Raw genomic sequence first — 22,780 nt, 5'->3', positions numbered from 1 at the left:
CTCCATCCCGACATTCCAGCCTCGCCCTTTTCCCGGGATCTCCAATCCCACCCGGACAGGGAATCCTGGAATGCCGGGACACCGGGAATGGAGCCCGGTGCCAGCGGGCGGGGCTGGCGGGGATTTTGGGCAGGAATTCCTCCCTCGGGAGCTTCCAGGGATGCAATTCCCGAGCTCCTGGTGCCCTCTAAAGGACCGGATCGGGAGGAGCCGCCGAGCGATCCCGGCATGAGGAAAAATCCATGGAAAAGCCGGGAAATTCCTCCCGGGAGTCTCGGGTTTGAGCTGGGAGCGGGTCCAGAGCCAAAGGAGGATTTGGGATCGCCCCTTCCAGCTGGGAACATCCCTGAAAGCCGGAAAGGAATTTCGGGATCAGATCCTGAGATTCCATTAAAGATCCCAAAGAATTCCCGGATCCATCCCGGTTTTCCTTTTTCCTCCTCTTCTGTTTTTTCCCCAAGTTTTTCTTATTATTTTAATTTTTTAAAATTATTTTTCCCGATTTCGTTGCCTTCGTTTCCACCTTTCCGTTCTTTCCTTCTTTCCCTCCTTTCCTTTCCTTCCTCGGCTCCTCCGGGACATTCCCGGGATTTTTTTTGGGAAGGGCGGGATCCCCTGGAGCTCTGCCTCAGTTTCACCATTCCCAACTTCCTGCAGCTGGGAAGGGGAAAGGGGGAAAAGGGGCAAATGTGGTTAAGGGGAAAAGGGGGACAAAAGAGGAAAGGTGAAAAGAAAAAACCCCAATTGCTCCCCATTGTTCCCGTGTCCACATGTGTCCTCCGGTGGCACGGGGAACATGGAAAGTGCACAGGGGACACCCAAGAGGCCAAGGTGAAACATGTAAGGAGACAAGGATAACAGCTCGAAACCGTGATCCACCGGGATAACGGGACAAAATGGCCAAGACAAAACGGGGACAGGTCCCAATTTCCCCGTGACCACTTGGGTGCACGGGGACACAGGGTTGAACCTTTTCTACCCTTTCCACTTGGCCCCTCGCTCGGTGGGCACTAGTCACCGGTACACCAGTTTTCCCCTTGGTAACACATTTTGGCCCACTTTTCAGACACCGGGTGTGGCGCCCGGGCCACCGGTTGTGTTCCTGGGGGGGACCAGCCTAGTTTCCCCCTGTACGGTGCCTTTTGCCGCTGTGGCCATGAAAGGACATACATTTCCAGCACCTTCAAGGAAATTTCAAGGAATTCAAGGAAAGGAACTTTCAAGGAAAGGAATTTTCCCATGAAACGACATTTCAGGACCGGCATTTTCCAGGAAAGGCAAGGCAAGGAACTTTCACGGAAGGAAATTTCACAGGGAACGGAACTTTCAAGGAAAGGAAAGGAAAGAAAATGGCAAGGCAATTTCAAGGAAAAGGAAAGGACATTTCAAGTGAAAAAAGGGGAAAAGGCACTTTCCAAGGAACGGGAAATTTCAGGAACGAAAGGAAATTCCAGGACAGGAAAGGAAAGGAAATTTCAAGGAATGAAATTTCAAGAAGGAAATTTCAAGAAGAAATTTCAGGAAATTCAAGGAAATTTCAAGAACTTTCAAGGGAAATTTCAAGATTTTCAAGGAAAGGAAAGGAAAGGAATAGGAAGGAACGGAAAGGAAAGGAAACGCAGAAAGGAAAGAGAAAGGAAAGGAAGGACAGGAAAGGAAGGAAAAGGAACGGAAAGGAAAGAAAGGAAAAGGAAAGGAGAAAGGAAAAAGAAAGGAAGGAAAGAAAGGAAGGGAAAAAGGGAGAGGGAAAAGAGGAGACGGGAGGGATGGAAGAGGAGGAGGAGGGAGAGGAAGGAGGAGGAGGAGAAAGGGGAGGAAGGCGGGAGGGGAGGAGGGGCGGCCCCGCTGCTGAATAATTCAGCACCGGGAGCGGGGGAAGCTCCGCACCGGCCCCGTCCCGGTGATTTTCCCGATATTCCCGAAGCTCCGCAATAATCCCGGGCGAGCTGAGAAGGTCAGGCCGGGGCTGCCGGGATCCTCCTTCCCGGCGGCCGCTCGCTCATCCCTATTTTTAGAGCCCTGAGAGGATCAGCGGGAATCAAGGGATCCGTGGCCTCCGCTGGCCCCGGGCCCGCCGGCATCGGGAGCGGGACGGTCCCGGAGAGCCCGGCCCGGAGCGTCCGAGGTGAGTTGGGAATTCTTGGGATTTGTGGGAATTCTGGGGATTTGGGGGATTTGTGGGAGTTGTGCGGGAGAGATGGGATCTCCCCCCACCCCCAGCCCCCAGGGCCGGTTTGTTATCCGTGGTTTTAATCCGGAGAAAGGTCGGGAAGAGACGGAGGGAATGTTGGGAGGGGGGAAATCCGCGTGCTGGATCCTTGGGAATGGCTGGAGTGGGATTGGGAATGTTGGGAGGGGGGAAATCCGCGTGCTGGATCCTTGGGAATGGCTGGAGTGGGATTGGGAATGTTGGAGGGGGGAAATCCGCGTGCTGGATCCTTGGGAATGGCTGGAGTGGGATTGGGAATTTTGAGGTCTGATCCATGTCCTGAATCCTTGGGAACGGATGGAATGGGATTGGGAATGCTGGGAAGGGTTTGATCCGTGGGGAGAGTCATTGGGAATGGCTGGAATGGGATTGGGAATTTTAGGAAGGGTTAAATCCATGAATCCTGAATCCTTGGGAATGGCTGGAATGGGACTGGGAATGCTGGGAAGGGTCTGATCCATGGGGGAATGCTTGGGAACAGCAGGAATGTGTCTGGGAATGCTGGGAAGGGTTAAATCCACATCCTGAATACTTGGGAATGGCTGGAATGGGATTGGGAATTTTGGGGGGGTTAAATCAGTGTCCTGAATCCTTGGGAATGGCTGGAATGGGATTGGGAATTTTAGGAAGGGTTAAATCCATGAATCCTGAATCCTTGGGAACGGCTGGAATGGGACTGGGAATGTTGGGAAGGGTTAAATCCATGAATCCTGGATTTTTGGGAATGGCTGGAATGGGATCGGGAATGTTGGGAGGGGTCTGATCCATGCTCTGAATCCTTGGGAATGGCTGGAATGGGACTGGGAATGTTGGGATGGTGGTCTAATCCATGCCTGTTCCCTTGGGAATGGCTGGAGGGATCCAGGAATTTTGGCAGCACCTCTGGCTGTTGCTCCCAGAAACTTTTCCATCATCCACTCCTGGCTCTGATTCCCATTCCCAGGAAGAGCCGGAATTCCGGGACACCCAGTTTGGGAGAGGCGTCTCCTCCCCGCGCCTGATCCCCAGTGCTGGAATTCCAGAATTCCCGAGAATTCCGACACCTTATCCCAACTTCCACACCCTCCAAACCATTCCGGAGGGAGGGAATTGTTGCCCACGGAGCCTGGAACAGAGGGGAGGATCCCAACCGATCCCATCTTGGAATTTCATGGGATCAGATCCCATAAATCTGCATTTCCCGGGAATTTTGGAAAAAAATCCGCATTTCCTAAAATTGTGGGGAATTAATCCACATTTCCTGGGAATTGTGGGGAATTAATCCACATTTCCCAAGATTGTGGGAAATAAATCTGCATTTCCCAGGATTTTGGGAAATAAATCCACATTTCCCAGAATTTTGGGAGATAAAATCTTCATTTCCTGGGATTTTGGGAAATAAATCCGCATTTCCTGGGAATTGTGGGGAATAAATCCTCATTTCCCAAAATTGTGGGAAATAAATCTGCATTTTCCGGGATTTTGGGAAATAAATCTTCATTTCCCAAGAATTGTGGGAAATAAATCCACATTTCCTGGAATTTTGGGAAATAAATCTGCATTTCCTGGGAATTTTGGGAAATAAATCTCCGTTTCCTGGGATCGTGGAAAATAAATCCTCATTTCCCAGGATTGTGGGAAAAATCTTCATTTCTCTGGATTTTGGGAATAAATCTGCATTTCCCTGGAATTGTGGGAAATAAATCCGCATTTCCCAGGAATTGTGGGAAATAATTTCCCAGGAATTTGGGAAATCAATCCACATTTTCCAAAATTGTGGGAAATAAATTCACATTTCCCAGGATTGTGGGAAATAAATCTGCATTTCCCAAAATTGTGGGAAATAAATCTCCATTTCCTGGGATCGTGGGAAAAAATTGCATTTCCTGGGAATTGTGGGAAATAAATCTGCATTTTCCAGGATTTTGGGAAATAAATCTTCATTTCCCAAGAATTGTGGGAAATAAATCCGCATTTCCCAAAATTGTGGGGAATAAATCTGCATTTCCTGGGATTGTGGGAAATAAATCTGCATTTTCTGGGATTTTGGGAAATAAATCTTCATTTCCCAAGAATTGTGGGAAATAAATCCACATTTCCTGGAATTTTGGGAAATAAATCTGCATTTCCCGGGATTTTGGGGAATAAATCCGCAGTTCCTGGGAATTGTGGGGAATAAATCTCCATTTCCCAAAATTGTGAGAAAAATCTGCATTTTCCAGGATTTTGGGAAATAAACCGACATTTCCCAAAATTGTGGGAAATAAATCCACATTTCCCAGGTTTGTGGGAAAAATCTTCATTTCCCAAAATTGTGAGAAATAAATCTTCATTTCCCGGAATTTTGGGAATAAATTCTCACTTCCCAAAATTGTGGGGAATAAATCCTCATTTCCCAGGATTGTGAGGAATAAATCCTCATTTCCTAAAATTGTGGGAAAAATCTGGATTTCCCAGGATTTTGGGAAATAAATCCTCATTTCCCAGGAACTGTGGACTCAGCTCGTATCCGCCACCACCCCCGATGGAATTCCATCCTGGAAAAGCCGGCCTGCTCTCCCTCCTCCTCCTGGCCGCTCTCAGCCGCCCATCCCTGGAGAAATCCCTCCCCGCCGGCTACCGGGAGCACGAGGATCCCCGGGAATCTCCGGGATTGATCCGGTGCGGCGAGTACAGCAACCAGGTGCTGCCGGACGGGCGGTGCCGCATCGTGGCCACGCTGCCGCAGGGCGACGAGCGGCGCTGCCCGGACCTGTTCCGCTGCACCGACGAGGTCTCCTACTGGCTCCACGAGAACGAGGAGCGCAAGCAGCAGATCCTGGAGCTCCGCGAGCTGATCTCCGAGCTCCAGGAGGAGCTCCGCAACCACCGGCACCGCCTCAAAGCCGTGGAGGTCACGGTGAGGTGTCCAGGACGCTCCGCGGGGCGTTGGTTCTGTGGGCGGTTCCGGATCCTGGGATTTGGAAGGGTTGGAATTTGGATTCCGGGATGAATTTCCTCAAAACCATTCCCAAATCCCTGAGTTTTATCCATGGAATCTCCTCCACCTTTGGAAGGGCTGTGGGTCCATCCTATCCCCAAAGCCCTGGAGATCCAGGTCCATGTGGAGTCCATGGGATTTGTTCCGTGGGTGCTTCCGGCTCCTGGGATTTGGCAGGGTTGGAACTTGGATCAGGAATATTCCAGGATGAATTTCCTCGAAACCAATCCCAGATCCTTGAGTTTCATCCATGGAATCTCCTCCACCTTTGGAAGTGTTGTGGGTCCATCTCATTCCCAAAGCCCTGGAGATCCCAAGTAAAAGTGTCCATGGAATTTTTTCCATGGGTGCTTCCAGCTCCTGGAATTTGGCAGGGTTGGAATTTGGATTCCGGGATGAATTGCATCAAAACCGATCCCAAATCTTTGAGTTTCACCTGTGGAATCTTCTCCACCTTCTGGGGATAATTTCCTCAAAACCAATCCCAAATCCCTGAGTTTTATCCATGGAATCTCCTCCAACTTTTTAAGGAGTGTGGATCCATCCCATTCCCAAAGCCTGGAGATCCCAAGTAAAAGTGTCCACGGAATTTTTTCCATTGGTGCTTCCAGCTCCTGGAATGTGGCAGGGTTGGAACTTGGATCAGGAGCATTCCAGGGTCAATTCCCTCAAAGCCAATCCCAAATCCTTGAGTTTCATCCATGGAATCTCCTCTACTTGGAAGGGGTGAGGTCCTCCCATCCCAAGCCTGAGATTCCATGTAAATGTCCAGGATCTTTTCCATGGGTGCTCCAGCTCCTGGATTGCAGGGTGGAATTGGATTCCGGGAATTTCTCAAAACCAATCCCATTTTTAAGGACTGTGGATCCATCCCATTCCCATACCCTGGAAGATCCCAATAAAGTTGTCCATCGAATTTTTTCCAGGGGTGCTTCCAGCTCTGGAATGTCCCAGGGCCGGAACTTGGATCAGGAGCATTCCAGGGTCAATTCCCTCAAAACCAATCCCAAATCCTTGAGTTTCATCCATGGAATCTCCTCTACTTTTGGAAGGTGTGCAGGTCCATCCCATTCCCAAAGCCCTGGAGATTCCATGTAAAAGTGTCCATGGATTCTTTTCCATGGGTGCTTCCAGCTCCTGGAATTTGGCAGGGTTGGAATTTGGATTCCGGGATGAATTTCCTCAAAACCAATCCCAAATCCTTGAGTTTCATCCATGGAATCTCCTCCAATTTTTTAAGGGGTGCAGATCCATTCCCAAAGCAATGGAGATTCCATGTTAAAGTGTCCATGGAATTTTTTCCATGGGTGCTTCCAGCTCCTGGACTTTGGCAGGGTTGGAACTTGGATTTTGGGATGAATTTCCTCCAAATCCTTGAGTTTCATCCATGGAAACTCATTCACCTTCCAGGTGAAGGAGTTAATTTCCTCAAAACCAATCCCAAATCCCTGAGTTTTATCCATGAAATCTCCTCCACCTTTGCAAGGACCGCGGGTCCATCCCATTCCCAAAGCCTTGGAGATCCCAAGTAAAAGTGTCCATGGATTCTTTTCCATGGGTGCTTCCAGCTCCTGGAATTTGGCAGGATCGGAACTTGGATTCCAGGATGAATTTCCTCAAAATCAATCCCAAATCCTTGAGTTTCACCCATGGAATCTCCTCCACCTTCTGGGATTAATTTCCTCAAAACCAATCCCAGATCCTTGAGTTTCATCCATGGAATCTCCTCCACCTTTGGAAGGACTCAAGGATCCTTTGCCAGACCCACGACAGGGATGGGGAAGCAGGGGGGGAATTCCCAGGCTGCTGTGGGATTTGGGAATTTCTGGATAAAAAATTTCTGCCCTGCCCTCTAATGGGACCATGGAGAGGGCGGCACATTCCAGGTGGGATCGGGGTGCCCGTCCCCTGGAATCTGCTCTGGGAATCTCCTGCCAGCTTCACCCTGGATTTGACACGGGATCAGAGCCTGGTTTTCCTGGAAAAAAGGAGGGAAAGGGATGTAAATGTTCTTTAGGGACATCCAGGGCTGGAATTTTCAGGATGAGGAGAGGCCGGAGAGCTGGGAATGTGCAGCTGGATCAGGGAAGGATCCAGGGAATCCTTGGAGCCTTTTCCAGAGGGAAAGGAGAGCTGGGATTTGGGCAAGGGCTGGAGGGGCAGGAGCCAGGGAATGGCTTCCAGTGGGAAAGGGGAGCTTGGGATGGTGGGATCTTGGGAAGGAATTCCTGGCTGGGCTGGAATTCCCAGAGAATCCCTGGCAGTGTCCCAGGGTGGGTTTGGATCACCCTGGGATGGTGGGAAGTGTCCCTGCCCATGGAATGGGACGAGCCGGAATATCCCGATGCGGAAGCGTTTGGAAACCATTCCCACATTCCCATCCTGCCCTTCCTTGAATCCCGGGAATATCAATCCGGGTGGGAGCCATGGGAATCCCAACCGCAACCGCAAGAATTCCAACCCCAGTCGTCGCCATCTTTGATCCTCCAACCTCGCCATCATTCCCAATCCCGTTTTTCCCATTTTTTCCCCTCCCGCCCCGCAGCAGGAGGAGGCGGCAGGGCGGAACCAGAGCCTGATCCAGAGGCTGCAGGACCTGGAGCAGCATTCCCGGGAATCCAGCACGCTGCAGCACATCCAGGCCACGCTGCTCTACGACATCCAGGCGCAGATCAACAACATCTCGGCGCTGGCCGACTGGGCCTGGCGGAACCCCGGCTGCCGGCACGGCGCCGACATCCGCCTGCAGCAGGAGATGGGGCATCCGGGTGGGAATGGGGCGGGAATGGGGCCGGGAATGGGGCCGGGAATGGGGCCGGGAATGGGGCCGGGAATGGGGATTGGGAGTGGGGCTGGGAATGGGGCCGGGAATGGGGCCGGGAATGGGGCTGGGAATGGGATGGGGAATGGGATTGGGAGTGGGGCTGAGAATGGGGCCGGGAATGGGATTGGGAATGGATGGGAATGGGCTGGGAATGGGATGAGGAATGGGATTGGGAGTGGGGCTGGGAATGGGGCTGGGAATGGGGCTGGGAATGGGGCTGGGAATGGGGCGGGAATGGGCCGGGAATGGGGCGGGAATGGGGCCGGGAATGGGGCCGGGAATGGGCTGGAATGGGCCGATGGGCGGAATGGGCGGGATGGGCTGGGAATGGGATGGGAATGGGATTGGGAGTGGGGCTGGAATGGGGCTGGGAATGGGGCTGGGAATGGATGGGATGGGGCTGGGAATGGGGCTGGGAATGGGGGGGAATGGGATGGGGAATGGGGCTGGGAATGGGATTGGAGTGGGGCTGGGAATGGGCTGGGAATGGGATTGGGAATGGGTCTGGGAATGGGGCGGGAGGATGGGAAGGGATGGGGTGGGGCTGGGAATGGGGCTGGGAATGGGGCTGGGAATGTGGTCGGGAATGGGGCTGGGAATGGGGGGGAATGGGGTTGGGAATGGGGGCGGGAATGGGGCTGGGAATGGGGCCGGGAATGGGGCCGGGAATGGGGCTGGGAATGGGGCCGGAATGGGCTGGGATGGGGCTCGGGAATGGTGCTGGGAATGGGGGGAATGGGATGGGGATGGGGCTGGAATGGGGCTGGGAGTGGTCGGGAATGGGGCTGGAATGGGTGGGAATGGGTGAATGGGGTCGGGATGGGTGGGAATGGGGGGAATGGGCGGAATGGGCTGGGAATGGGGCTGGGAATGGGGCCAGGAATGGGGTCAGGAATGGGATTGGAAAGGGATCAGGGATTGCAGCAGGAATGAGATCGGGAATGGGACCGGGAATGGGGTCGGGAATGGGATTGGGAATGGGATCAGGAATGGGGCCAGGAATGGGATCAGGAATGGGGCTGGGAATGGGCTTGGGAATGGGATTGGGAATGGGATCAGGAATGGGATTGGGAATGGGGTCAGGGATGGGATTGAGAATGGGATTGGGAATGGGGCCGGGAATGGGATCAGGAATGGGGCCGGGAATGGGGCTGGGAATGGGATGGGAAATGGGATGGGGAATGGGATGGGGAATGGGATCAAGAATGGGATCAAGAATGGGATCAGGAATAGGGCTGGGAATCGGGCTGGGAATGGGATTGGGAGTGCGGTCGGGAATGGGATGGGAAATGGGGCCGCGAATGGGATCAGGAATGGGGCTGGGAATGGGGCCGGGAGTGGGGTTGGGAATGGGGAATGGGATGGGGAATGGGATGGGGAATGGAATTAGGAATGGGATGGGAAATGAGATTTGGAATGGGATGGGGAACGGGATCAGGAATGGGATGGGAAATGAGATTGAAAATGGAATCGGGAATGGGATGGGGAATGGGGTCAGAAATGGGATTGGGAATGGAATCGGGAATGGGATTGGGAATGGGATTGGGATACTGTTCCATCCCACTTCCCTCAGGGCTTCCGTAGCTTTTCCAGCTCCATGGGTGTGGGATGAGCTCAGGATCACACCTGGAGTTTGCCCAAATCCAGGGAAAATTTTCCATCCAAAAAAAAACCCACAAAAAACCCCCCAAATTTGGAGTTTTTAGCATTAAAATTTTTTCTTTTTCCTACTTAAAAAACCAACAACTTTTGGTGATTTCTCGGGTGTTTGGGTCTTTTCCCTTGAATAATTTGTGATTTTCCCTGGAATAATTTGGAATTCTCCCTGGAATAATTCCAAATTTTTCCTGGAATCATTTGGGATTCCCCCCAGAATAATTTTGGATTTTCCCTGGAATAATTCCGGGATTTTCCCTGGAATAATTTCGCGTTTTGCTTGGAATAATTTGGGATTCCCTCCGGAATAATTTCAGATTCTCTCCAGAATAATTTCAGATTCTCCCTGGAATATTTTGGGATACTTCTTGGAATAATTTCAGCTTTTCCCTGGAATAATTTGTGATTTTCCCAGGGATACTTTGTGATTTTACCTGGAATAATTTCAGAATTCTCCCCAGAATAATTGCAGATTTTCCCTGGAATAATTTCAGATTTTCTTTGGAATAAATTTGGATTCTCCCCAGAATAATTTGCGATTCTCCCAGGAATAATTTGGGATTCTCCCTGGAATAATTTGGGATTCACCCCAGAATAATTTCAGATTTTCCCTGGAATAATTTCAGATTTTTTCTGGAATAGCTTTGGATTCTCCCTGGAATAATTTGGGATTCTCCCTGGAATAATATGGGATTCTCCCCAGAATAATTTCAGATTTTCCCTGGAAGAATTTGTGATTTTCCCTGGAATAATTTCAGAATTCTCCCCAGAATAATTGCAGATTTTCCCTGGAATAATTTCAGATTTTCTCTGGAATAATTTTGCATTCTCCCTGGAATAATTTGGGATTCTCCCTGGAATAATTTGGGATTCTCCCTGGAATAATTTGCGATTCTTCCTGGAATAATTTGGGATTCACCCCAGAATAATTTCAGATATTCCCTGGAAAAATTTCAGATTTTTTCTGGAATAGCTTTGGATTCTCCCTGGAATAATTTGGGATTCACCCCGGAACAATTTCAGATTTTCCCTGTAACATTCCCCTTTAGGCTCTGGAAAACTCTGGAAAAATCCCCAGTGAAACCCGAACCCTCACTGCCAAAATTTCACCCCCGAACCACCAAATCCAGGAATTTTTTTTCCCCCCAACTTTTCCAGATTTACGGCAAAATCCGCAACCGCCTCTCTCTCTCTCTTTCCCAGAAATCCAACATGGCCGGAATTGTCCCATCGACTGCGCCTCCGTCTACTCCAACGGGCTCCGGAGATCCGGGATCTACAGCATCCTGCCCTCGGTGCGCGGAATTCCCATCGAGGTCCTCTGCGAGATGGACACGGAAGGTCCGGAATTCGCCGGGGATTTGTTGGTGTTGGATCCCGGTGATCCCAGGGGTGGTCGGGAGCTGGGGTGGTTCCCAAGGCTGATGCAGATCCCAGAGGGTTTGGGAAGTGCTCGGGTGGGAATTTTGGGGTGTTCCGGAGATCCTGGTGGGTCTCATCCGGATATTCTGGGATTTGGTGAAGGGAATCCTAAATCCTGGAGTGGTTTGGGTGGGAAAGGACCTCAAATCCCATCCTGGTCCAATCCCGACACCTCCCGCTATCCCAGGGTGATCCAGCTTTTCCTTGGACATTCGCAGGGATCCAGGGATCCTCTGGGAATTCCAGACCAGCCAGGAATTCCTTCCCAAGATCTCAAAATCCCAAAATCTCCAAATTCCAACCCTCTGGCAGTGGGAGCCGTTCCCTGTGCTGCCATTCCAGGCCCTTTTCCCAAATCCCTCTCCAGCTCTCCTGGATTGGATCCAGCCCCATCCCACTCCTCCTTGAGAAGGAATTTTGGGATCCAGAGGTTTCACTGTGAATTGGGGACTCCAGGCAGGGTCTCCCTTCCCTTTTCCATCCCCAAATCCCATAAAAATCCCTCGGGATGGATCTTGAGTGTCCTTGATCCCAGAATCCTGGGATGGTTTGGGATGGGATCCATGGACCTTCAATCCCATCCCAGGGACACTTCCCACCATCCCAGGCTGATCCAAACCCACCCTGGGACACTGCCAGGGATCCAGGGATTCTTTGGGAATTCCAGCCCAGCCAGGAATTCCTTCCCAAGATCCCACCATCCCAAGCTCCCCTTTCCCAGTGGGAAGCCATTCCCTGACTCCCGGCCCTCCATCCTTCATCCCAAATCCCAAATCCCAGCTCTCCTGGACAATTCCAAGGCTTCAAATTCCATTTTTCCCTGGATTTTCCCTGGATTTTCCCGATTCCCATCCTCTCCCGGCAGGGGGCGGCTGGACCGTCATCCAGCGGCGCCAGGACGGATCCGTGGATTTCAACCGGACCTGGAACGAGTACAAAGAAGGATTCGGGGACCTCAACGGGGAATTCTGGCTGGGCAATGACAACATCCACAGGATGACGAGCCAGGGGGATTATTCCCTACGGATCGACCTGGAAGACTGGAATAACAAACACAAGCACGCCTTCTACCAGGTCTTCAGGTAAAACCTGGGGTAATTCCCGGGATTTCCAACCCCGGGAGACCCCCAGGCAACGGGAATTCTGTCCAGGGAGGTTTCCGGGCTGTGCACAATCTCTCCTTCTCTTCCCACCTGGATTTCATCCCAAATTTGGGATGGAGTTGGGTGTGAGTGAGGGAATGGGCGGCGTCACCCGAATTCCCAATCCATGGGAGGAAGGAGGTGAAGGATCCCGTGGATATTCCCCGGCTTCTCCCTGCTTTTTTCAGCCCCAATTACTGAGCTCTGTGCCCAAAATTTTGAGGAATTCGCCCCAAAATTCCTCAAAAGGACTCAACATTTTTCCCGGCTTGGAATTTTGGCGTCTCCGCTCGTTTATTTCCTGGAATCCTTTGGAATTTCCAGCCCTTCCCCTCTTCCCGTGTTTTGTTTTTCCAACTGCATCAGCCACATCCTGGATTATTCCCGAGTGTCCAGGAGTGTCTGGATTGTCCCAGAGGATCCCATTCCCGGTTTCTCCTGGAAGTTCTCCTGGCTCCAAAAATCCTGGAATGCTTTGGGTGGGAAGGGACATTTCCAAACTCATCCCATTCCATGGGCAGGGACACTTCCCACCATCCCAGGGTGATCCAACATTTTCTGGGACACTGCCAGGGATTCCCTGGGAATTCCAGCCCAGCCAGGAATTCCTTCCCAAGATCCCACCATCCCAAGCTCCCCTTTCCCACTGGAAGCCATTCCCTGGCTCCTGCCCCTCCAGCCCTTGCCCAAATCCCAGCTCTCCTTTCCCTCTGGAAAAGGCTCCAAGGATTCCCTGCATCCTTCCCTGATCCAGCTGCACATTCCCAGCTCTCCCAGCCTGGCATTGCATCCAGTCCTATTCCAACTTTCAGAAAGATTTTTGGGATTCAGGGGCTCCATTTGGAATCTCAGGACTCCCGGCAGGGTCTCCCTTCCCTTTTCCATCCTCAAATCCCATAAAAATCCCTCGGGATGGATCCTGAGTGTCCTGGATCCCAGAATCCCGGGATGGTTTGGGATGGGATCCATGGACCTTCAATCCCATCCCAGGGACACTTCCCACCATCCCAGGCTGATCCAAACCCACCCTGGGACACTGCCAGAGATCCAGGGATCCTCTGGGAATTCCAGCCCAGCCAGGAATTCCTTCCCAAGATCCCACATTCCCAATCTCCCCTTTCCCACGGGAAGCCATTCCCTGGCTCCTGCCCCTCCAGCTCTTTCCCAAATCCCAGCTCTCCTGGAGCCCCTTTGGGATCAGGGAGCAGTTCCAAGGATTCCGTGGATCCGATTTTTTTCCCCTCAGATCCACATCCCAAAGTATTTCTCCGCTGGGACAGAATTCCAGCTTGGAGCCATCCCAGCAGCTCCAGAGGATCCCGGAATGGTTTGGGTGGGAAGGGACCTCCAATCCCACCCCATCCCATGCCCTGCCATATCCCAGGAGCAGCCTGGGATTCTGGGAGGTGTCGGGGTTGGAATGGGATGGGCTGGAAGGTCCCTTCCCACCCAAACCATCCCATAATTCCACCATTCCAGTAATTATCTCCATTTTTGGGATGCAGTGCAGAGCGCTGGATAAAATCCAAGGGGATTTTCCCGAGGCTCCCGCATTCCTTTGGGGTGGCTTCCCAGCCTTGCTCGCCTCCTTCATTTTCATGATGAAAATCGGGAATTTTCATCCCGGAATTCCCAAATTCCCCATCCCACAGAAGGAAAAATCCTTGACTCCTCATCCTTGACTTTTCATGGAAATAAATCCCAGCAGGGAGCAGCCACGCCCAAGAACGCCCAACCCCCCTCTCGGAAAAACAAAAATTCCCACAGAATTCCCACAATCCCGAGGGGAAAATTCCTTCTTTTTCCCCCCTCCACCCCGCAGCATCGAGGACGAGGAGAATTCCTACCGGCTGCACGTGGACGGGTTCAGCGGCACCGTGGAGGATTCCTTCGCCTGGTACCACGACAAGAGGAGCTTCAGCACTCCGGATTCCGGGAATATCTGCGCCGAGATCTCCCACGGGGGCTGGTGGTACCACCAGTGCTTCTTCTCCAACCTCAACGGCGTCTACTACAAGGTGAAGGCACGGAGGGAATCCGGGAATTGTTTTTTCCCGGTTGGGAATTGGGGTTTTTTTTGTCCAAAAAATCGGAGGGATGGAGGTCGGGGAAAAGCGGGATGTGGGGAGAGGGGGGGGGGGCGCTCCTGGAATCGTGGAATTGTTGAGGTTGGAGAAGTTCTCCAGGGTGGAATCCAAGCATTCCCAGCATTTCCAGTCCTGCCAGTGGGAAACCTTTTCCAGGCAGGAATTATTCCCAAAATCCCATAATTCCCTCCCCTGGCCCAGCTGGATCCCATCCCTCGTTCCCTGGGAGATCATTCCGGAATTGTTGAGGTTGGAGAAGTTCTCCGAAGACAAATCCAAGCATTCCCACATTTCCCCGCTCTGGACCTCCAGGCAGGGTCTCCTTCCTTCTCCATCCCCAAATTCCCTCAAATCCCTGCTGGATCCGATCCTGATGTCCGCGGATCCCATATCCCGGAGTGTTTGGGATGGGATCCAGGACCTTCATCCATGCCTTGAGTCCTCCCAATGCATTCCCAGCATGGATCCATCCTGCCCTCGGTGGGAAACCTTTTCCATGAGGAATTATTCCCAAAATCCCATAATTCCCTCCCCTGGCCCAGCTGGATCCCATCCCTCGTTCCCTGGGAGATCATTCCAGAATTGTTGAGGTTGGAGAAGTTCTCCGAAGACAAATCCAAGCATTCCCAACATTCCCAGCTTGGACTCCAGGCAGGGTCTCCCTTCCCTTCTCCATCCCCAAATTCCATAAAAATCCCTGGGGATGGATCCTGAGTGTCCTGGATCCCAGAATCCCGGAGTGGTTTGGGATGGGATCCATGGACCTTCAATCCCATGATCCTTGAGTCCTCCCAAATCCATTCATGAATGGGAAATCTGATCCTGCCCTAAAACCCTTTCCATGAGGAATTATTCCCAAAATCCCATAAACCTCCCCTGGCCCAGCTGGATCCCATCCCTCGTTCCCAGGGAGATCATTCCAGAATTGTTGAGGTTGGAGAAGTTCTCCAGGGTGGAATCCAAGCATTCCCAGCATTTCTGATCCCACCACTGATCCTTGTCCTCCCAAATCCATCCGGGAATGGGAAATCTGATCCTGCCCTCGGGTGGGAAAACCTTTCCCATCAGGAATTATTCCCAAAATCCCATAAACCTCCCCTGGCCCTGCTGGATCCCATCCCTCATTCCCAGGGAGATCATTCCGGAATTGTTGAGGTTGGAGAAGTTCTCCAGTGTGGAATCCAAGCATTCCCAGCATTTCCAGTCCTGCCAATGGGAAACCTTTTCCATGAGGAATTATTCCCAAAATCCCATAATTCCCTCCCCTGGCCCAGCTGGATCCCATCCCTCGTTCCCAGGGAGATCATTCCGGAATTGTTGAGGTTGGAGAAGTTCTCCAGTTGTGGAATCCAAGCATTTCCCAGCATTGTCCAGTCCTGCCAGTGGGAAACCTTTTCCAGGCAGGAATTATTCCCAAAATCCCATAATTCCCTCCCCTGGCCCAGCTGGATCCCATCCCTCGTTCCCAGGGAGATCATTCCAGAATTGTTGAGCTTGGAGAAGTTCTCCAGTGTGGAATCCAAGCATTCCCAGCATTTCCAGTCCTGCTGCTGGGAAACCTTTTCCAGGCAGGAGTTATTCCCAAAATCCCATAATTCCCTCCCCTGGCCCAGCTGGATCCCATCCCTCATTCCCTGGGAGATCATTCCGGAATTGTTGAGGTTGGAGAAGTTCTCCGAGGTGGAATCCAAGAATTCCCAACATTCCCAATCCTCCTCCCGTATTTCCAAGAATTCATTTTCCCATGATCCCATCCCAAAACCGCTCCCAAACATTTCCCTCTTGTTGTGGGTTTGGTTCGTTTATTAATTATTGTTCATTAATTAAATTTCCTTAATTTGATGTTTTAATTTTGTTTAGTTGCCTTAATTAAATGAATTTAATTTAATTTTTGGTTAATCTTTTAATTTTGAGATTTCTTAATTAGTGTTGATGAGTGGGGTGGGTTTGGTATTTGTTATTATTATTATTTTATTTATTATTATTATTCTTATTATTTATTATTATTATTATTACTATTATTATTATTATTATTATTATTTTATTATTATGTTATTATTCTTGTTATTATTATTACTGTTATTATATTATTATTATTACTATTATTATTGTTATTATTATTATTACTATTATTTTTACTATTATTATTACTATTATTATTTCAATTATTAATAGCAATATCATATTATTACGAATATAAATATCAATATTATTACTAATATCGAATATTATAATACTATTAATATCAATATTAATATTATGTAGTATTCATACAGTTCATTCTTATAATAAAATTTACAGTAATACTATTAATAAATGTTATTATTAATAAAACTTATATAATAATATACTAGAAATACTGAAATGTTATTAATATATTAATATCATAGATTGTAATAATAATAATAACATCATAATAATAATAATAATAATAATAATATAATAATATAATATAATAATAATAATAATCAATAATAGCTATTATATTACTGTCATTTGTAATAGCATTAATAATAATATTATTATTATTAAAGTGGTTTGATTATTATAATATATTTATCTATCATATAAAATAGAGAAAAATATATAAAAGCTTGCAAAAATATAATAATAATATTAATATTAATTTAATATTAATTTAATATTAATATTATATTATTAATAATAATAATAGTACAGCATCAATATTACTATTCTATTAACATTAATATTAATATTAATATTAATATTAATTTTTATGTTGTATTAATGTTGTTCATTATTACAATTAAAATATTTAGAATAATAACGTTAATAGATATTATTAATGATACAACTTATATATTAATATACATAATAATTTTTTATATTAATATTATTGTATATATATAATAATAAATATAAAATAATATTTTGCTATTATATTACTACAATTTATAATTGCATTAATATTAATATTATTAATGTGTTATATTATTATTATATATTTTATATATTATAATAAATATCTAATAATATATAACAGCTTGCAAAAATATAATAATAATAGTAATAATAATAATAACAACAATAATAATATCATCATCAATATTATTATTACTATTATTATTAATAATATTAATATTATATTAATGTAGCATTGGTATTTTCATTAGTATAATATTTAAAATACTACTATTAATATATATTATCCTTAACACAACTAATAGAATAATATATTAGTAATTTTATAATGATATTAATATCATATTAATATTATATAATGCTATCATAATATTACTATTTTATTACTATAATTTATAATAACATTATTAGAATTATTATTAATGTGTTTCAATGCTTGTAATGAATTTCTTTATTATATAGAATATATAAAAATATATCTAAATATATAAAAATATTACAATATTAATGAACATAATACAAATACTAATAATAGTAATAATAGTAACATAAAAATAATAATAATAGTAAAATAATAATAATAATAATCTAATAATCATAATAATAATAATATTATAATACTTAATAATAATATAATAATATATAACTATTAAATATTATAAATTCTATAGTATTATATTTTTAATTATTATTTAATTTCTTTTGTGAGGTCGGATTAGGAGAAGGTAAATTGCTTTAAAACTTTCAAAGTCTATACAGAATATTTTATTAATAGCAATTAAAAGTTTCTAAAAAGTCCTAAGAATCAAAAGAAATTAATTAATTTTTGACTGATTTTGATATTTTTATAGGGTTTTTGTATGTTTGTATTTTGGGGTGTTTTTGTTGTATTTTGGGGTGTTTTTGTTGAATTAATAATTTATTTTTTACTGATTTTGATATTTTTATAGGGTTTTTTATATGTTTATATTTCGGGGTTTTTTGTTGTATTTTTGGGTTGATTTCGTTATATTTTGGGGTGTTTTTGTTGTATTTTTGGGGTGATTTTGGGTTTTTTTTGGGGTGATTTTGTCGTATTATTAATTAATTTTTTACTGATTTTGACATTTTTATAGGGCATTTTATATGTTTGTATTTTGGGTTTTTTGTTGTATTTTTGGGGTGTTTTTGTTAAATTTTTGGGGTGGTTTTCTTATATTTTTGGGCGTGGTTTTTGTTATATTTTGGGGTGTTTCTGTTGCATTTTGGGGTGTTTCTGTTTTATTTTTGGGGTGGTTTTGTTGCTTTTTTTTTTTGTATTTTTCTTATATTTTGAGTTGGTTTTTGCTGTATTTTTGGGGTGTTTTTGTTGTATCTTTTGGGGTGTTTTTGTTGTATTTTGGGGTGTTTTTATTTTTGTTGCATTTTGTTGTATTTTGAGGTGGTTTTTGCTGTATTTTTAGAATGTTTTTCTTACATCTTTTGGGGTGTTTTTATTTTATTTTTGGGGTGTTTTCGTTGTATTTTGGGGTGTTTTTTGCTGTATTTTTGGGGTGTTTTTGTTATATCTTTTGGGGTGTTTTTATTTTATTTTTGGGGTGGTTTTGCTGTATTTTTGGGGTGTTTTTGTTGTATTTTGTTGTATTTTTGTTATATCTTTTGGGGTGTTTTTATTTCATTTTTGGGGTGGTTTTGCTGTATTTTTGGGGTGTTTTTGTTGTATTTTTGTTATATTTTGAGGTGTTTTTGCTGTATTTTGGGGTGTTTTTGTTGTATTTTTGAGGTGTTTCTGTTATATTTTTCGGGGTAGTTTTTGTTGCATTTTGGGGTGTCTTTGTTGCATTTTGTTGTATTTTTGTTATATTTTGGGGTGGTTTTGCCGTATTTTTGGGATGTTTCTGTTTTATTTTTCGTGTGTTTTTGTTGCATTTTGGGTGGTTTTGTTGTGGTTTTGGGGTGTTTTAGTTGTATATTTTGAGGTGGTTTTGTTGCATTTTTGGGGTAGTTTTGTTTGTATTTTTGGGGTGTTTCTGTTTTATTTTTGGGGTGGTTTTGTTGCATTTTGTTGTATTTTTCTTATATTTTGAGGTGGTTTTTGCTGTATTTTTGGGGTGTTTTTGTTACATCTTTTGGGGTGTTTTTATTTCATTTTTGGGGTGTTTTTGCTGTATTTTTGGGGTGTTTCAGTTGTATTTTTGTTATATTTTGAGGTGTTTTTGCTGTATTTTGGGGGTGTTTTTGTTGTATTTTTGGGGTGTTTCTGTTATATTTTTGGGGGTGGTTTTTGTTGTATTTTGGGGTGGTTTTTTGTACTTTGTGTTTTCCTTGTTGCATTTTGGGGTGTTTTTGTTGCATTTTGTTGTATTTTTGTTATATTTTGAGGTGTTTCTGTTGTATTTTTTGGGTGTTTCTGTTATATTTTTGGGAGTGTTTTTGTTGCATTTTGGGGTGTTTTTGTTTTATTTTTGGGGTGTTTTTGTTATATTTTGAGGTGGTTTTGCTGTATTTTTGGGATGTTTTTGTTTTATTTGTGGGGTGGTTTTATTTTATTTTTTGGGTGGTTTTGCTGCATTTTGTTGTATTTTTGTAATATTTTGGGGTGTTTTTGTTTTATTTTTGGGGTGTTTTTGTTGTGTTATTAATTTATTTTTTACTGATTTTGACATTTTTATAGGGCATTTTATATGTTTGTATTTTGGGGTTTTTTGTTATATTTTGGGGTGTTTTCCTTGTATTTTGAGGTGTTTTTATTTCATTTTTGGGGTGGTTTTTGCTGTATTTTTGGGGTGTTTTTCTTACATCTTTTGAGGTGTTTTTATTTCATTTTTGGGGTGTTTTTGCTGTATTTTTGGGGTGTTTCTGTTGCATTTTGGGGGTGTTTTTCTTGCATTTTGTGTTATTTCCCCCATTCCCGATCTCCCCTCTCCGCTCCGCAGGGCGGCCGCTATTCCCTGAAGCACCGGAAGATGCTGGGCCCGGACGGGATCGTCTGGTATTCCTGGAAGGACACGGATTATTATTCCCTGAGGAAGGTGGTGATGATGATCCGGCCCCGCGCATTCCGGCCCCACCTCTCTCCCTGACCCGCCCCGGGGCCGTCCCCGCTTCCCATCCCGCGGAATTCCAGCTGGGAATGGCGCCGGGAAATGGATTTGGGATGGACCAAACTGGTGCTGTTGGGTTTGTGGGGATGGATCCAGCTGGGATCCGACGGGGAATTGATCTGAGGGTTCCAACGTGGGAGATCTCCTGGGAATGTGGAAGGGAATGGATCGAACCGGGATCCAGCTGGGAATGGATCCGAGTCCTCCAATGTGGGAGATCTCCTTGGAATGTGGAGGTGATTCCTGGGAAGGGAATGGATCGAACCGGGATCCAGCTGGGAATGGATCCGAGTCCTCCAATGTGGGAGATCTCCTTGGAATGTGGAGGTGATTCCTGGGAAGGGAATGGATCCAATGGGGAATTGATCTGAGTGCTCCAGTGTGGGAGATCTCCTGGGAATGTGGAAGGGAATGGATCGAACCGGGATCCAGCTGGGAATGGATCCGAGTCCTCCAATGTGGGAGATCTCCTTGGAATGAAGAAGGGAATGGATCTAACTGGGATCCAACTGGGAATGGATCCGAGTCCTCCAATGTGGGAGATCTCCGGGAATGTGGAGGTGATTCCTGGGAAGGGAACGGATCCAACCGGGATCCAGCTGGGAATGGATCCGAGTCCTCCAATGTGGGAGATCTCCTTGGAATGTGGAGGTGATTCCTGGGAAGGGAATGGATCCAATGGGGAATTGATCTGAGTGCTCCAGTGTGGGAGATCTCCTGGGAATGTGGATGTGATTCCTGGGAAGGGAATGGATCCAACTGGGATCCAACTGGGAATGGATCCGAGTCCTCCAATGTGGGAGATCTCCTGGGAATATGGAGATGGTTCCTGGGAAGGGAATGGATCCAACTGGGATCAGTCCAAGTCCTTCATTGTGGGAGATCTCCTGGGAATGTGGAAGGGAATGGATCTAACCGGGATCCACCTGGGAATGGATCTGAGTCCTCCAGTGTGGGAGATCTGGGAATGAGGAAGGGAATGGATCCAAATCTCTTGGGAATGTGGAGGTGATTCCTGGGAAGGGAATGGATCCAGCTGGGATCCAGCTGGGAACTGATCTGAGCCCTCCATCGTGGGAGATCTCCCGGGAATGTGGAGGTAGATCTCCTGGGATGGGAATGGATCCAGCCAGGATCCAACAGGGAATTATCTGAGTCTCCAATGGGAGAGAACTCCCAGGAATGTGGAGGTGATTCCTGGGAAGGGAATGGATCCAACTGGGAATGCATACGAGTCCTCCAACGTGGGAGATCTCCTGGGAATGTGGAGGTGATTCCTGGGATGGGAATGGATCCAGCTGGGATCCAACTGGGAATTGATCCAAGTGTTCCAACGTGGGAGATCTCTTGGGAATGTGGAGGTGGTTCTTGGGAAGGGAATGGATCCAATGGGGAATCGATCCAAGTGCTCCAACGTGGGAGATCTCCTGGGAAAGGGGAGGTGATTCCTGGGAAGGGAATGGATCCAGGTGGGATCCAATTGGGAATTGATCCGAGTCCTCCAACGTGGGAGACCTCCTGGGAATGTGGAGGTAGATCCTGGGATGGGAATGGATCCATCCAGGATCCAACAGGGAATTATCTCAGTCTCCAACGGGAGAGATCTCCTGGGAATGTGGAGGTGATTCCTGGGAAGGGAATGGATCCAATGGGGAATTGATCCAGGTCCTCCAACGTGGGAGATTTCCTGGGAATATGGAGCTGATTCCTGGGAAGGGAATGGATCCAACTGGGATCCTGATTTTCTGGGAATGTGGAGGTGGTCCCTGGGAAGGGCATTCCCAAGACTAAATCCAGGTGTTTGTGTGCTGGGAATCCACTCCAGGCTGATCCATGTGGAGTCCCATGAATGCCAACCCGATGGAATCTCCCAAGGGAAGCAATGGAAGCGCTCCTGGGGGGGATTTTCCAGGTGGGATTTGATGGATCAGCTTTTCTTCCCGAGGATTTGCATCCCGCTTCCAAAGATCCCAAAGATCCACGACCTCAGGGATGCACGGGATCGGCTCTGAGGGAATCCGGGAGATCCAAGGCGCATTCCCAGGGGTGGAATCCCAGGAAAACGAGGAAGGATTGTGTTCTGCACCCTTGGGAATAAAAATATTCCAAACAAAAAACCAAAACTGGGAATTTTTTCCATTTTTCCTTCCGTTTTCACCTCCGACAAAGAATTCCCGATGGATTTCCCAATCCAGCCGAAAAAGGGATCGGGAATGATCAGACGGGATTTAAACCTCATTTTTTTGACTCTGGATAATTAGAATCTATTTGGTTAATTTGAATAATTAATTGGGATAATTAATTTAATTAATTCAGCTGGAAACCCTCCTTTTTTCCCTGGCTTTGTCTTTTCCTGGGATCCCGACTTGGATGCTGGGACTCGGCTCCGCCCTCCCGGCGTTTGATGATGAATATTTAATTAATTTAATTTAATTTAATTAATTTAATTTAATTTAATTACTATTTAATTAACTGACCTTTTTCCCTGTTCCATGTTTTCTGAGGAGGGAAAGTC

The 22,780-nt window shown here is 46.5% G+C and overlaps 1 protein-coding gene across 12 annotated transcripts; it reads left to right on the top strand.

The window, feature by feature from the left end:
- Positions 1 to 1,850: 1,850 nt before the first annotated feature.
- Positions 1,851 to 22,514, top strand: LOC103824852 (fibrinogen-like protein 1). 12 transcript variants are annotated; one of them, XR_007777327.1, is made up of 8 exons: positions 1,851 to 2,125; positions 4,676 to 5,087; positions 7,714 to 7,936; positions 10,852 to 10,989; positions 11,936 to 12,152; positions 14,035 to 14,230; positions 20,098 to 20,501; positions 21,887 to 22,514. XR_007777327.1 is itself a non-coding variant. In XM_050972991.1 (7 exons), exons 2-7 carry the CDS (start codon positions 4,713 to 4,715, stop codon positions 20,242 to 20,244), a joined length of 1,296 nt encoding a protein of 431 aa, XP_050828948.1. In that variant the 5' UTR covers positions 1,851 to 2,125; positions 4,646 to 4,712; the 3' UTR covers positions 20,245 to 22,514. The 12 variants fall into 12 exon arrangements, 1 of the variants encoding a protein (XP_050828948.1); XR_007777325.1 differs by having other exon boundaries at positions 20,917 to 22,514; XR_007777322.1 differs by having other exon boundaries at positions 20,826 to 22,514.
- Positions 22,515 to 22,780: the final 266 nt, after the last annotated feature.

Source organism: Serinus canaria, chromosome 3, assembly GCF_022539315.1.
Source record: "Serinus canaria isolate serCan28SL12 chromosome 3, serCan2020, whole genome shotgun sequence".
Taxonomy (NCBI): Eukaryota; Metazoa; Chordata; class Aves; order Passeriformes; family Fringillidae; genus Serinus; species Serinus canaria.
This window is presented reverse-complemented; position numbering and strand designations above follow the sequence as displayed.

Excerpts from the sequence above, each read along its gene's own strand:
- LOC103824852 (XM_050972991.1), top strand. The coding sequence starts at position 4,713 with ATGGAATTCCATCCTGGAAAAGCCGGCCTGCTCTCCCTCCTCCTCCTG. Across the intron at positions 7,937-10,851 it reads GCAGGAGATGGGGCATCCGG|AAATCCAACATGGCCGGAAT; the intron begins GTGGGAATGGGG and ends TCTCTTTCCCAG. Across the intron at positions 10,990-11,935 it reads CTGCGAGATGGACACGGAAG|GGGGCGGCTGGACCGTCATC; the intron begins GTCCGGAATTCG and ends CTCTCCCGGCAG.